The sequence below is a fragment of the Periophthalmus magnuspinnatus genome, chromosome 13 (assembly GCF_009829125.3).
Source record: "Periophthalmus magnuspinnatus isolate fPerMag1 chromosome 13, fPerMag1.2.pri, whole genome shotgun sequence".
Lineage (NCBI taxonomy): Eukaryota > Metazoa > Chordata > Actinopteri > Gobiiformes > Gobiidae > Periophthalmus > Periophthalmus magnuspinnatus.
This window is the reverse complement of record NC_047138.1, coordinates 16,809,354-16,825,423: the sequence shown is the minus strand read 5'-3', so window position 1 is coordinate 16,825,423 and position 16,070 is coordinate 16,809,354. Positions and strand designations below refer to the sequence as shown.

The window sequence follows — 16,070 nt, the reverse complement described above, 5'->3', positions numbered from 1 at the left end:
ATTACGTTTTCACAAGGTATATTTTGTTTAAGTTATGAAGTAGCTACAATTGAGTAAAAAAATCACCTCAAACGTTATATTTGCCCATTGATATTCAATCTAAACAGAAAGAAACGGCTGTGACGACGACATCTTGACTTTTCTTCTATTAAATAATAAATAATTAAAAATAACGTACGTAATGTACGTATCGTACGCTCAAAGACAGCGGTGGAAGTGCGGTCCGTGGTGTAGACCTGTCCCACTTCAGCAAGATGGCGGCTACACTGAGGAGGGCAGATTCTCGACCGGAACCTTCAAACTACACTTTGAAGAGTACTTCGAAGGGACCCTTCAAAGGGTGCATTTGGCGAATTGGGACACGGCCTAAGTCTCAAATCTGACAAAGCACGTGGAATAAGGCCGCCCCCTACTGGCCAACAAAAACACAGCACAAGTGGCAGCTACATGGGGCTACAACAGTGACTAAACACAGGCCGCATTAAGGAGTGCAATAAAATTGAAACAGTGATTTCCCATGTTTCGTTCTGAACAACAAGAATCATTTCTTCCATCCAGTGGAATTTGGCTTTTGCAGCATTTATTCTACCAAAGCTGTCTGCTGCTACCTGACAGAGCATTAGAGCAAGCTGCTGGTCTCAAGCCAATGAGAGCGCTCTCAAACCTCTCACATCCATCTACAATCAGACAGTAAAGGCACTTGATTAAAAAAAAAAACCTTCATTATCACCACTGTAATATCTTAAGTAAATGTAAAATGTTCCGTAAAATTTTATTTTGTATTCAAATCTCAGAAATGTATTCAAATTTATTAATAATGCAGCTAATGCAGCTCCACCTACATTGAAAAATAAATTAAACTTTCTTCCAAACAATCTACCCGATCCACTCAGTCCTCTGTGAACCGAAATTGCATAGTTCCAAAAAGATCCTCGGCCTTTGCTCAGGCAGCCTTTTCATTTCAAACTATCAGATAGTGGAATCAGCTTTCAGACTAAAATTGTCTGTAGATTTGAATAATTTTACTAATTATTCAGAATTAATGAAGCAGGCTTGAATGAAACAAAACAACAACTCCATTGAGGACTATTGACTATAGTCAATGATCAGCAGATGCGTCGACAGAATTTTGGAGGGCCCCCTCAAATATAAATGAATAGGAAGAGGGTCCAGTTCTGGGCCCCTAAGACCCTGGGGCTCGGGATAACAGACCCCTTTGGACCCCACCCCTCCACCTCCCTGATGATCAGCCTGTGTCCATGTGGTCTGGTGCAGAGTTCAGACTTTGTAAGGTATGGCACTGATAAAAGGAAATGAATGTTTTAAAGCTGTTTTTTCATTAGTTTTTAATAAGACAAAATTAAATAAAATTAGAAATGTATACTTTTCTTTACGGTTTTTTTTTTTTTTCACCACAACTGCCACTGAACAGCTGTAAAACTATGATAAACATTGACCACTAGGTACTATCCCACCATCATATACTTTAAGTTAGAACTTTAAAAGAAACCTACCCCAATACCCTCCTACTGAACCCAGGGTTAAGTTTCCCCGCCTGAACACTTCCTTATCATTTATTCATAATCTACGCTCCACAGGTGTCAAAGCCATCTACCAACCTTTTGAACTAAACTAAATTATCAAAACAAGTGTTAGTATCGAAACTAGATACTCATTTGAGCAGGTATCACTACTAAAAAATCACATTCACAGGAAAGAAATGAACCTTTCCTGAATAGCTTTAGAATGATCTTGTGTTATATCAGAACAAGTATAGGACACATAGACTAGTATGCGCCCATGGACCACTATGGAACCTACCTGGACGACAGAAAATACTACCATTTAATATCGCAAATCAGATTCTATTGATTAAAGAAAGTGTTTTTATCATCGTTGTGGTATCAGAACCGGCACTGAGCATCAAATCTATTCCTTAGTATTGAAATTTCTGGGTTATTTCCCTACATTCTCCTTGTTTGTATAGTGGTTACCTTAGCAGTGAGTGGGTAGGAGAGTGCATGTCATTGTCATGGTATTGGTCATGTGGTTTTGTTGACTAGATGGCACACCCTATAGACAGTGGAGGGAGGTGAGAGAGAGGAGAGAGGGAGAAGAGAGGGAAGGAGAGAGGAAGAAGAGGAGTATGGGCTCTGTTACACTGCCCAAAGTCACCGACTCCATGATTTCAACCTCGTCCAGCACAGCCGAGATGGTGACACAGGGAAAGCTTCAGATCAGCTCTATAGAAAATGTGGAAGGTTAGTGGAATTACATGCTAAGTATTTCAGGTATTGATAAATATTGTAATGATCTGATATTTTGTGTTCAGTTCAACGTTGGCACCTTTTGTTGTTACTGTAACTGTTTGTGTTAAGGTAACTGCTTTTGTATGTGACACTTGGTTGCTATGCTGTCACGCGAAAATGAAATATCACGATAAATAATAATGTTAAAGTCCACATTATGCAACTGAAAAATTAACCCAACCCAATAATCTTAGTTTTAGCTTGTTTTTATGAGTCGTATATGTTAATTATTCAACCAGCAAAACAAACAAACTGGGTAGTACTCAGTTACATTTACTTTTTTAATTAATTGTACTTTTCAGAGTACTTTCAAGGACTTTTTCTCATATTTTTATTCAAGCAACAGTACTCTTACTATGTTTTGATTCCTCTTCCCACAGTGAGTAAAGTCTACAAGTGACAAAAGCTTTACGTTGACAATATGAGATGATCTGAATGTTTGTGTTTCTTGCATCAGATATGATTTGGTTTTTCTGTGTTTGAGTCTATCCTTTGAAAAAAAACAGATTTTGTGCTTTAACTAATGTTTTGTCCTTCAAATTAAAATAAAATTCAGATGTTATGTCTGATACTCTTACTTGAGTAGTAGTTTTCCAATATACTTTTTTGCTCTTACTTGAGTAATTGAGTGATTTCCTGGACTACTACTTTGTACTTCTACTTGAGTAATATTATTTAGAAGAAACATTACTCTGACTGGAGTACAATTTTTGGCTACTTTACCACCTCTGCTGGACTTTGGCCTCGTTTTGAATAGACATAGTTCTGGAAAAGCTGTTGTTTTTGTTCTTGTTCATGGTAAAATAAAGAGTTTTTCAGTTGTAGTGAAATGAGGGAACAAAACATTTACTTCTGGCTTTTGGAACTACTTTCGAACACTCACCCTGGGTATTTGACAGTTATTTGTTGGCTTAAAATATAAAACTTTTTTTTTTAATTCAATATGTGAGTGATGTTTATTGATTATTCTTTGTGAATTTGTTTATTTTAAGTAAAGTAACAGTGTTGGGTGAAGTATTTCAGTCTCACAGTATTTGGAGTTGTAATATTAAATTGTGTGGTTGAAGTAGTTGTTGTAGCATTAATAGTGCATTAGATCAAATAAAACACATTTATTTGCAATACATTTTTTTTTCATTTATTTTGCATTGAGTTGAAAGTCTCATGAACGAGTGGAGACTTAGTTATTGGTCTGGAAGGATCTTCGGTGGGTCCAGCCATTCTGGGCTGCTTTCCTGAACGTTCTACTTTTTTTGTAATGGTTTTGCTTGTCGACCGTCTCCCGGGCCATTCCTGTCCTCTCCGGGTGGTTCTTCTGGAAGTTCCTTTTGTCATATTGCCCTCTCCTGACCCTCCACTTGCTACTTCTCCTGGGACCTCGGACAGTGTGTCCAGTAGTTTCCTGGAACCTCACGCTCTTGTCTTGGAGGGGGTCCTGAAGTTGGACTTTGATGACCAAATCTCTGGGCTGAGCAGGTCTCTGTGGAGGCTGAGGCTGTCTCTGAGGCTGAGGCTGTCTGTGCTGAGGCTGAATCTGTTGAGACTGAGCAGGTCTCTGTCTCTGCTGAGGCTGAGACTGAGGTTGAGGTTGAGTCTGCCTCTGTTTGATCCGCCGCTTCTGGACTGATCGTTGCTTGTAGTGCTTCACGATGTCCTTGTTGAAACATCTATGTTTCCGTTGTTTCTTGTGGATTTGATTGGCTCGCGTCTGCTGGGGCTGAGTTTGAGGCTGAGTCAGAGGCTGAGCAGGTCTCTGTCTCTGCTGAGGCTGAGACTGAGGTTGAGGTTGAGTCTGCCTCTGTTTGATCCGCCGCTTCTGGACTGATCGCCGCTTGTAGTGCTTCACGATGTCCTTGTTGAAACATCTATGTTTCTGGTGTTTCTTGTGGATTTGATTGGCTCTCCTCTGCTCTTGGCGCTTATGGATGTAGCCTTTTTGAATCAAGGACTCCATGAAGCTGTTATGTCTCTGGTCTGGTTTCTGCTCTGTCACTGAGCAGGTAGGCACCTGCCAGTATCCCCTGCCCTTTAGACTGAGGCCTTCAGAAATGGTTAGGTTCTCCATCGCAGACATCAGTTCATCCATCATTTTTGCCATCTTCTCTTTCTGAATAATGGTAGATGGTTCATTAACCTGCATTGTGAGAGTCTTTTTTCCTAAACCACTCCTCCCAGTTGGTTTGGAGTATGGTTTTTGGGAAGCGGCTCTCTGGCTCCTCCACTGGTGAAAGGCAGACATCTTGTTCATTTGTTCCATTGTCTTTGTCTTACTGAGTCTCAGCTCTGTAGTTTGTGGCGATCTGCTCGAAGGCTTCTGAAGTACTTTACTGTCTGTCTTTGCCTTAAAACCTTGCATTCTAGAATCTGACATCATCACCGATGTAACAGGTGATGTCACATTTCCATGACGATGGCTCATGGAATGGGTTTGTGCTGATATTGAATCAATTAATGAAAAAACAAAACAAAAAAACAAACATGGCTACAAAATATATAATAATAAAATAATAATAAAAAACATATAAACGTGGATAAGGAAATGATTACAGGAAAGTTACAAGCTATGTTTAAATTTTAAAATCTGGTCTAAACCCAAAAATATATCAACAAATAGCTTTTAAATTTGAATTATTAACTTTAATTCATGTTCTACTCTGCAGTGTAGTGCTTTTTCTAGTGCAGATAGTTTGAGTTCAAATGAACCCGTTTGGTCTTTTCTCCCATTGAAACGACTCACTGTCAAGGTCATTTTGTGTGTCTATTGTGCATCTTAACAATGATGCTATTTTCTTTTAACTTAACGTCATTTTGTGACGTGTTTTACTTCCTCTTTAGGATCACTTTGGATCAGACTTCATTAATATTGTACTACACATTAGAATTCTTTCGCAATTTCCCGCACTACCTTAAACTATAGTCATCAGAATTCTGACCACTAAAAGATTGTTTGAAAAGTTCCTTATAAAGTTTCTATTGCTTTTCAGAGAACCCTTGAGTAAATGCCTAAATGTAACTAAACGACTGTTATCAATCTCTCCCTCACTCTTCCTGCGGCCATGTGGAGAATGGTAATGTGTTGTTTTCAAACTGCACTGACAGTTAAGTGTCTGTCTGATATTATGCACAAATATAAGGAACTGCCTCATCATCTTTATCATCTTTACCATATAGCAAAGGTGGCAGACTCCCCTGGCATCTAATGACTGCCCCAGGTACCACTCCATTCACAGGAAAACTGGAGCCTATGGAGCTCAACTATTTCAAAGTCTCCTCTCCTCGCCTGGCTCTCCTTCTCCTCGCCTGGTCTTCCTCCTCCTCGCCTGGCTCTCCTTCTCCTCGCCTGGTCTTCCTCCTCCTCGCCTGGCCCTCCTCCGCTCCCCTCCCTCCTCCTCGCCTGGCCGATTTTTCTTGTTTTGTCTGATTTTTCCTGTTGTTTGATTTTCCTCTTTGTTTTTGTGTGTAGGCAGCACGGTGGCTGAGTGGCAACACTCATGCCTCGCAGCAAGAAGGTTTGGTTTGATCCCCGGGTCGCCCAGGCCTTTCTGTGTGGAGTTTTGCATGTTTCTCCCCGTGTCTGGATGGGTTTCCTCCGTGTACTCCGGTTTCCCCCATCAACCAAAACATGAACGCCCTTCGAGACAACTGTTGTTGTGATTTTGGGCATTACAAAAATAAATTGAATTGAATTGAAAGTCCACCCTGGTTCCAGAAGTCAATTTGCCATAAATATTTCCAATGAACTTTTCTAAAAATGTAAATATTAAAAGTTTAAATACACAACGTGGACGCTAACCAGCTATGTGGTAATTGATAAAGCATTTTTTTAAGTCCAAAAAGCAGAGCCAGAGGGTGTGCAGTCACTGTTTAGTTCCATATTTGAGGATCAATAATCAGTGGTGAAAGGAGTTACTTAAGTAAAAAGTACAGATGCCATAGAAAAATACTCAGGTAAAAATAAAAGTATCACATGAAAAAAATACTTAAGTAAAAGTATGAAAATACCTGTTTAAACATGTACTTAAAGAGTAAAAAGTAAATGTATTTTGTGTTTTAATTGTACATTTTTGTTTGCTTGAGCATGTTAAAAAGTAAACCCTCAGCCTTTTCAGCAGGTCTCAAACATACTTCAGGCCTGTTCAAAAATGTAGTGGAGTAGAAAGTACAAATTTTAGGTATCTGAACTTTACTTAAGTTCAGTACTTTACTGTGTTACGTTCCACCACTGACAATTATATAAAAAAAATGTAGACATGATTATATTAAGTATTCTTGCAACCATAGACTGTATGTATAAATGGGCATAGCTAACCTGCTAACTTCAAATAGGAAGTGAGCTCCAATTCACTTTACATTAGAAATCTGTGGACCCTCTCTTCATAACTGCTGCTGTCAGAATTGTTATTTTGGTCTTTGCATGTTCGCATTGACCTATTCTACTTGATCCTGGTATTTTTATTTTGTTGTTGTGTCAGTAGCTCAAGATGTGAACATTAATAAGTGTCAAATCCGCTTCATTTGACTGGAGCTGAACTCTATGGGTGAAGTCACACACACACAGTCCACTTCTTTATACAGTCTATGAGTGAAACATACAACGTACCATACAACTAATATAAATGCATGCAGGGAACTATATCATCTATATGCGTCACATAGAAAGCTACATTTGAACTGATCAGTTCTTTGTCGTGTGATAACTTCAGATTTGCTCCTATCTATGAAAAACAATGAAAAACACCATTACCGCTCCACTGTCTGGTCCTGTACGTACTGTGACTAACCTCATTCTAAACACATTTTTCAGTCAGAACTGTTAATCGAGTTTGGGGGCTGTTTTCCCTGACAAAGTCTTTTAGTCCACCTTTATCCATCTGATCATGTTCTCCCACATCAAACCTCGGGGGAGTACTATGCTCGGTAACACTTTAAAATACGGTCCGGGACTTACGGTGGTAGTTAGTAGATACTTGACTAGTAGTTACGGTGGTACTTACAGTGGTAGTTTGTGGTACTTATAGTGGTACTTACAGTGGTACTTATAGTGGTACTTACAGTGGTAGTTTGTGGTACTTACAGCGGTACTTATAGTGGTACTTACAGTGGTACTTACAGTGGTACTTACAGTGGTACTTATAGTGGTACCAGAAGTGATACTTAGACTAATAACTACTGGTACTAGTACTGGTACTTACTGCAAAATCATATGAAGTGAATGGTATTAAAGAATATGGTGTTATTAGGCATATGAATCATTGATTTCATTATACGTTCATAGAAAATACACAAGACAAAACACTGTGAAAACACAAACACTTTATTATGACAAATTTCACATTAATACGACAATCAGATTTAAAAGAAATTTCCAATAATGACAATAACAAATAAATGACACGTTTTAAATGAACATGACAGTGATACATACTGTAAAATATCAATACTTTAACTGCTATTTTAAAGCGAGACATTATGGTACTTGCACTATTAATTACTGGTACTTACTGTAGTTTATACTGGTAATTACTAGTACTTTCCGTGGTACTTACTGCTGTATGTACTGGTAATTACCATAATAGTTACTATGGTAATTACCAGTACATACAGCAGTAAGTACCACGGAAAGTACTAGTAATACTATTTATACTGGTAATTACTAGTACTTTCCGTGGTACTTACTGCTGTATGTACTGGTAATTACCATAATAGTTACTATGGTAATTACCAGAACATACAGCAGTAAGTACCACGGAAAGTACTAGTAATTACCAGTATAAACTACAGTAAGTACCAGTAATTAATAGTGCAAGTACCATAATGTCTCGCTTTAAAATAGCAGTTAAAGTATTGATATTTTACAGTATGTATCACTGTCATGTTCATTTAAAACATGTCATTTATTTGTTATTGTCATTATTGGAAATTTCTTTTAAATCTGATTGTCGTATTAATGTGAAATTTGTCATAATAAAGTGTTTGTGTTTTCACAGTGTTTTGTCTTGTGTATTTTCTATGAACGTATAATGAAATCAAAGATTCATATGCCTAATAACACCATATTCTTTAATACCATTCACTTCATATGATTTTGCAGTAAGTACCAGTACTAGTACCAGTAGTTATTAGTCTAAGTATCACTTCTGGTACCACTATAAGTACCACTGTAAGTACCACTGTAAGTACCACTGTAAGTACCACTATAAGTACCGCTGTAAGTACCACAAACTACCACTGTAAGTACCACTGTAAGTACCACTGTAAGTACCACTATAGGTACCACTGTAAGTACCACAAACTACCACTGTAAGTACCACCGTAACTACCAGTCAAGTATCTACTAACTACCACCGTAAGTACTGGTAAGTCCCGGACCGTATTTTAAAGTGTTACCATATATATATATATATATATATATATATATATATATATATATATATATATATATATATATATATATATATATATATATATATATATATATATATATATATATATATATATATATATATATATATATATATATATATATATAGTGGACAGTAGTGAACATATAGGAGCATTTTGGTTTCCATGTTTGTCTAGCGAGCTACAAAGGATGCATACATTATGAACTGACAGACTATTTCCTCATCATAGCAGTGGACTTCATTATAATCAGATACATTCATTTTTAATATCAATCCCATTGGTGAAATATAAGAAGATGCAGACCAGACACATGTATTATTTTTTATTTTATTTATTTTTTTCATAAAAGTAGGCATTACCCCATTCTCAACATGGTACATTTGCTTTAGCCACCAAAGTCGTAGAGATATGTTCCACAGTATTGCATCAGACTTATATTTTGCATTAAGTAACAGGTGTTTTTTTTTTTTGTTGTTGCTCAAAAAATAGCTTGAAAAACACGCATTCTTACTGTGAGCGGGTTTGCTTCTCCGCAGATCTGGTGGAAAAGCAACCTACGTGTCTCCTTGAACATATATAAGTGTAATGCCATATTGTGGAAAGCAATAACATCTCAATCAGGTGGACCCAGCACCAGAAAAGTTACAGAATGCATTATTGTGCAAACTGATGCTCACTTTGGACTATGGCCATTTGATATTTTGCAGTGTAGACAAACTTGATTCAAGGGATTCAGTTTTCTGCGTCAGACTATGAAAGTTCATGCACTCGTCTGCAGAATCTCCAGCTATCAAAAAACATTTACAAATTTGCTCCATCGTAACTTTGAAGAATCACTACTCCTTAATCCCAGATGAGATCAGATAACTGTTTGTTTGGAGCGTTTGGGACACTCTAGCCAAATAACAGACCCCACACTGCACTGGGAGCAGGTCGATGTGAAACTACAGTCTTGTGCTAATTACTCTCATGATCATTACACTGATCTGAAGGTTGGCGGTTTGAATCCTGTTCTTGACATAAACATCATTGGTAGAGCAGTCAGATCCACTGACCCACAGGTTGGCGGTGTGATTCCAGCTCCCAAAGAAGACTGTTGTCATTGTGTCTTGGTCATGACACTTAACCCACCTTTTTCCCAGCGTCTGTGTACATTGTTGTGGGTGAATGGTTCCTTTTTGTAACGTGCTTTGAGTGCCTTGAAGGTGAAAAAAACATTCACCATTTAAAACCATTGCTGCAAGGTTCAAAGAATATAGAAACTACATACTCATTTGAGCAGGTATCTATACTAAAAAAGCCACATTCATGAGACAAAATTTGAGCTTGAACAGTTATATAAGTTTGAGCTTTATCAGAGTGAATATACCTCCTGGTAAAGTACTAGTATTATTTTGTGTATGTAAATAATGTTCTATTACTAAAAAGGAGCATGTTTTAAATTAATTGTTTTATCATAATCAGTAATGAGTATTGAGTAAATTCCTTAGTACTTAAGTCAAGTTTAAAATTTTAGTATCATAACAATGCTTTATTACAAACTAATAACCAAGAGGGCTTTTGGCTGTTTTGCTACACAAAAATGGAATAGACTTCAAGCTAAATTGGATACTTTAGTGCCACAGTCACAACTTAATAATCTGGTAACGGACTTTATACACACAACTGTACCTGTTTTTAATGTTTTATATGGGCTTAGATACTTATTTGTTTTTTTGTTTTTCTGTTTATATTGTACTTTGAACAGGTCGCCCATGAAAAAGAGAGAACAAGTGCTCTCATTGGGTTCCCCTGTATAAATAAAGATAAAGAAAAAAGTGATATAGCCAGGTCAATAATGTAGATAAACATTTGTTTTTAATACTCTGCCTGGTAAAAAAAAAAAATAGAATGGAGTGATTTAAACTCTCAGGAGGGAGATGAAGAGATGAAAAGGGAAGACACAAAACTCAACTTTAGGTACGTTTTTGAGGAGGTAACAAAATTATAATATTGCATTATATAGCATCTTTAAACATATTTAAATAAAGAATCAACATTATGACTAACAATCAAAAGAGTCAATTTTGGATAATATGCAAGCTTTAGAGTTAAAAGTTCACTATATTGTACAGGGGACAGGAGTATGTTTTGCACAGGAGCAAAAACATGGTGGTGTACATTTACATAAGACTGGCATAACTAATCAACCATTACAACGGCAGGCCTCAGGTTACAAGTGTGTCATAGGATCATGTGCGCAGACCAGGTTGTTTACATGTGCAATGAGATGTGGACTAGGCTTCATATTAACATAATGACAGTTGGGAATATTGTATCTGTATGGAAGTAAAGGACTGAGTCAGAGGCCTTTGGAGAATTTCTGAGCTCCTGGATACAGCACCCACAGCGCCAAGATACAACAAACGACTTTAGATAAACATGCTTTTAAGCACTAAACTGTAGCTAGCTCAAATCACTGAACGTTTGCCAAGTAGGTTCACAATATTTTTGTATTTTTTTATATACAGGGATATCAGTCTGGTCCCCACGCCCTCCACTGCGCCTCAAGCCAGGCTCAAACGCAGCCGTCCAATCAGATTACTTTATTTCAGTGATGCGTGCAGTGACAGAGCCAGAGGAGTAGACAGGTTGGTCAGTGGCACCTCTATAAATGCCCCTGCCACCCCTTGTGACACCCCACTAGAGACACTGACCATTAATATGTTATAAAGGGCTTTGTTGAACATTTGTGATCGCAATCTCCAAATGTCCGTGAATGCATTCTTATACAGCCCCAGTCCGTGAGTGTTTTCTGTTGTTTCAGTGAAATGTAAATTAAGTGAGGTGATTATCAGAGTGAGTGAAGAAGTTGGACTGTTTATTGAGAAGCAAGTTAACCAAGGTCAAAAGAGTAATCAAAATTATCATTTTATTACAGAAGCAAATATTGTATTTAATAAATTACAGAAAAGAAATAGTGCAAGCCACCTTCCTATCCGTATTGGATTATGGGGATGTGGTACATGCAGACTTCAGCCTCTGCTTTGAAACCGTTGGATCCACTATTCATCATTGATACTGGAACATTTAATACCACGTGACTGAATAAGGCTAAGGACGAGCCGCACCAGAACTGAGACGGGAAAGAGGCCTTTTAGCTGTTTTGCTTCAGAAAAGTGGAATACACTCCAAAGCAAAAGTCGAATTTAATAATCTGATAACAAACTTTTAGACACACACCTGAACTTGTTTTTGATGTTTTACATGGACTTATTTGTTTTTGACTGTTTTTATTGTATTTTAACAACTTCAAACTTGTGTTTAACATGCAATAATTGTTTGCTGTTTATTGGTGCAATGTCAACTGACTGCAGGACTGTGTATGCAATATAATTGTTAATATTACAGCAGTAAGATGTTTCAATATACAGAACAGATTGTGTAGCTAAATTAAATCATAAGAAATTGAGGCATAGTGTTTACAGATATTTGCTGATCGTCACATGAACATAAGGCTACATTATAAACCTGTATTGGACACTGAGAATCAGACAAGTTAAAATGGACAAATAGCAGCAAAGTCAACAACCCAGGCCAAATGCAAAAAAAAATTCAAAATACAGGAAATTAAAGCTGCTTTCTCCCAAATCTCCCAGACCACCCCCCGTGCTGGAATACACAACGTACCTGCCATCAAAGGTGTGATGTCTTGATAGAATGATAATGAATGACAGCATGTTCATGTTGAAAGATCCTCTTGAAAAACTTTGACAGCTCCTGGCCACCCCCTCACATAAAAGTCTAGCTCTGCCACTGGATAAATGTGAATCGAAGAAGCTAATTCGTCAGCCATCATTTTGAACAGTTAGCGCTTCTCTCATTCATTCTTCTGTTATTTAGTCCCTTCTATTTATCTCCTCTTTCTCCCCTTATGCAGCCATATTAAGCACAGGTTCAATCTTCCAGCTAAGGTAATCCTGACCAAGGCTACCATATTTGGAATTCCCACCGCAAGTATCATAGCAACCAAAGAGCCAATCTGGAGCAAGGCTGTTGATTGTCTGTTTATATATACAGTCCACGGACCAGACTCACTTCTTTGTAAAGTGTTTCTTTGTGAAAGTATTTCAATCACACACATTCTAAATCTAAAACAGCTTCCAATCATGTACTACAAACCAATCTCAAACCTGTGCTTTATCAACTTTTTTGAAATGTTGGTTTTACATGTCACATTCCTTAAACCCATGAAGGTTAGAGGTGATTTGCCTGCTAATTTGAATGCTTGTTTTTTATATTTTGAATTATTTTACATATTCACGCTCCCTCTCCCTTTCCATAAATGGCCCTTCTTATCACTAATCAAGCCCTACACAACTATTGGATGACGTGTCCCTTGATGACGTGAGTTTTTTTGAAAATGCTCTTAAACATTGGTCTCATTTTGCAGATAAAAATTCGGGACATCTGGGCTGTTGTGGCTGGGTGCTCGTCATCTTCTCCCTCCTGATGGTGGTCCTCACCTTCCCATTCACTCTCATATGTTGTGTAAAGGTACGCGTTCTATATATAAATCTATCCATAGGACTGTGGCCAATGTGATAAACAATTTAAAACCAATCTTTCGAAAGTTAAAAAGCTGAAAGTCACGAATAGAACGGGCCAGACTTCTTTATCTCATATGTCAAATATGTGTTGTCTTACTGCGTTACGTGCCTCCATTTGCAGATAGTGAAAGAGTATGAGCGTGCAGTTATCTTCAGACTGGGAAGAATCACAGACAGAAAACCTAAAGGGCCAGGTGGGTCCCTTATTTATACATGTATTTTCAAAGCCTTATCTCTTTGAATGCATTGACAATGTTGGTGAAGTCCTGTGAGGCTGTTGTGATACTGGACAATGGTAAAGTAAGTGGAACTGAAGTCAGCCCAGAGACAACTGTCAATTTGCGAGAGTTTAAAGCAGGGCACCTAAACTCCGCCCACAGACATATTTCAAATAGAACTGCTAAACTGGGCAGTACCTGGAGGACTGAAGAAGAGAATGAGGGGGGAGGAGGGGCAGGGTCTGGACATATGAGCAACAGTGTGATTGGTCTAACAGGTATCCATACTTTAAACTTCACCCCTGCACCCAGGTGTTTGTAATCACCTGGCTATAATCAGGGTAGTCCTACGCGATGTCACCAACTACAGGAACCCATGGTATTTTTGCAAATTTACTAGCAACAATACACACAAAAAGTAGATTTAATGCTTAGTTCTACTTAAAAAAAACCCAAAACCATAAAATAGTAAGTAGAGATTGGGGCTCATTAAGTCAAACGACAGACAGTATTTTTAATATTAAACAGCTTTAATAAAATTTCTAAGTATTAGTATTAGTATTCTAGTATTAGTATTATACAAGATATAAACATCAAGTCTCTGCATGTGTAAAATAAGTACCTGAATGACATGTGTTTTTCAATAGGACTTTTCTTTGTCCTTCCCTGCACGGACACCTTTGTCAAGGTTGATCTAAGAACCGTTTCCTTCGACATTCCGCCACAAGAGGTCAGTATGACGCATGTTTTACACCCCTCAGTTATGCTCCTGCTCATATCCATTGTGGCTTTACCTGTGCAGATCTTGACTAAGGACTCAGTGACAGTCTCTGTGGATGGGGTGGTGTACTTCCGGATCCACTGTCCCATCTCGTCTGTGGCTAACGTGTCCAATGCCCACTCCTCCACCCGCCTCCTGGCTCAGACAACCTTAAGGAATGTTCTGGGCACCAAGAACCTGGCAGAGCTGCTGTCAGACAGAGAGGGCATATCAGTCAGTATGCAGGTGAGGATGACAGATGCTTCTAAAGAATGAACCACCAGGATATATATATGGTTAAATTGTGTTTTTCTTGTTAAAGGAAGCACTGGATGAGGCCACAGACCCCTGGGGCATTAAGGTGGAGCGTGTAGAGATAAAAGATGTAAAGTTGCCTCAGCAGCTGCAGAGGGCCATGGCAGCTGAAGCAGAGGCCAGTCGAGAGGCCAGGGCCAAGGTAAAACAGGGCTAAACAAATCTAAGGACTGTATTTTTACTTTTGACGTATTCCTATAATTGACTTGGATTGCTGCAAACTAGTCAGAGCTCACCAGTTAGTCACGTTTTATGGCCTTTGTGCCACATCCAGACACACACACTTCCAACTGTTCCAGACAAAGGCCCAAAGTGAACCATACCCGTGGACTGGAATGGAGAAAGTATCCTGCCCCACCCAGAGGAAGTTCCACTTAATTGGTTGACTTAATTAAAAAGGTGTCTTACAATATTAGCATAGCTGATTCACTGTGGAAAGTTTAGAAACTGATGCAGGAACTGGAGCAAAGTCAGAAACCTAAACAACTAAATAATACACATGACTTATGGAGCCCTCTGGCTGCTAGGTGAACCCAACTATACCCATCCAGCCATCTTCTTCATCTATCCATCTAATTTCTTCATCCATCCATCTTCTTCCGATTTATGTTGCATAAAAAATGAAGAAATCAATTTAAACTGAAAAGGAACCATATATAAACAAATAAATGTTTTCAACCGAATCAATCAAAGTTACAATGTCTTAATAATCACAAAGCTATGATATCTTAAGCTAGGATATGAAAGAGAAAAAAACTAACTATATTTGAAAATTGAATAATTCACATGTAAGAGCAAACCCTTTCCTGCAGCACAGGTCAAAAAGCCTGAATTGACTTTTAAATTGTACCACTCCTTTTGATAACAAACCTGTTGTGGTTGGTGACTTGTATGTGTTGTGTCGGTGTTTCAGATTATCGCAGCGGAGGGAGAGATGAATGCCTCACGAGCTCTGAAGGAGGCATCGCTGGTGATCGCAGAGGCTCCCTCTGCTCTCCAGCTCCGGTACCTACAGACACTCAACACCATCGCCGCAGAGAAGAACTCCACCATCGTGTTCCCTCTACCAATAGACATGATCCAGGCCTTCATGAGCAAACAGTGAAGCTTTTACATAGCACTTAGATAACTATACTCATGTATCTACCTGAAGAGCATACATAGATTTGCCCATTGCTTGATTTAACTATCTGCTGTTGTACATATATGTCATAAGATACATATGGCAAGTTATGTTAAGTTCATTAGAGTACAAAGTGTCTCCTCTCACCTCAGCACCACACAGATAGCAATGTCACTCACACATCTGTGTGATGTTAGTCTGGTGTTCCACATGTCTCCCCGAGATTGGGGGTGTTGTTTTCACATGTTGGGTTCATACTACAGACATGCTGTATCATCATAATGAAAAAATATTGTACTTTTTTATCATACATTACATGTACAAAAAAGGGTGGGAAAAAATGCAGACAAA

At 38.3% G+C, this 16,070-nt stretch overlaps 1 protein-coding gene across 1 annotated transcript; it reads left to right on the top strand.

Moving 5' to 3' along the window:
• The first annotated feature begins 2,121 nt into the window (after positions 1–2,121).
• On the top strand, positions 2,122–15,923 carry stoml3a (stomatin (EPB72)-like 3a). The gene is made up of 7 exons (XM_055225948.1): positions 2,122–2,261; positions 13,147–13,250; positions 13,425–13,497; positions 14,169–14,251; positions 14,324–14,527; positions 14,604–14,738; positions 15,510–15,923. The coding sequence occupies exons 1-7, from the start codon at positions 2,147–2,149 to the stop codon at positions 15,699–15,701; spliced, it is 906 nt and encodes a 301-aa protein (XP_055081923.1). The 5' UTR covers positions 2,122–2,146; the 3' UTR covers positions 15,702–15,923.
• Positions 15,924–16,070: the final 147 nt, after the last annotated feature.

Excerpts from the sequence above, each read along its gene's own strand:
- stoml3a (XM_055225948.1), top strand. The coding sequence starts at position 2,147 with ATGGGCTCTGTTACACTGCCCAAAGTCACCGACTCCATGATTTCAACC. Across the intron at positions 2,262-13,146 it reads CTCTATAGAAAATGTGGAAG|ATAAAAATTCGGGACATCTG; the intron begins GTTAGTGGAATT and ends CTCATTTTGCAG. Across the intron at positions 14,528-14,603 it reads GCATATCAGTCAGTATGCAG|GAAGCACTGGATGAGGCCAC; the intron begins GTGAGGATGACA and ends TTCTTGTTAAAG.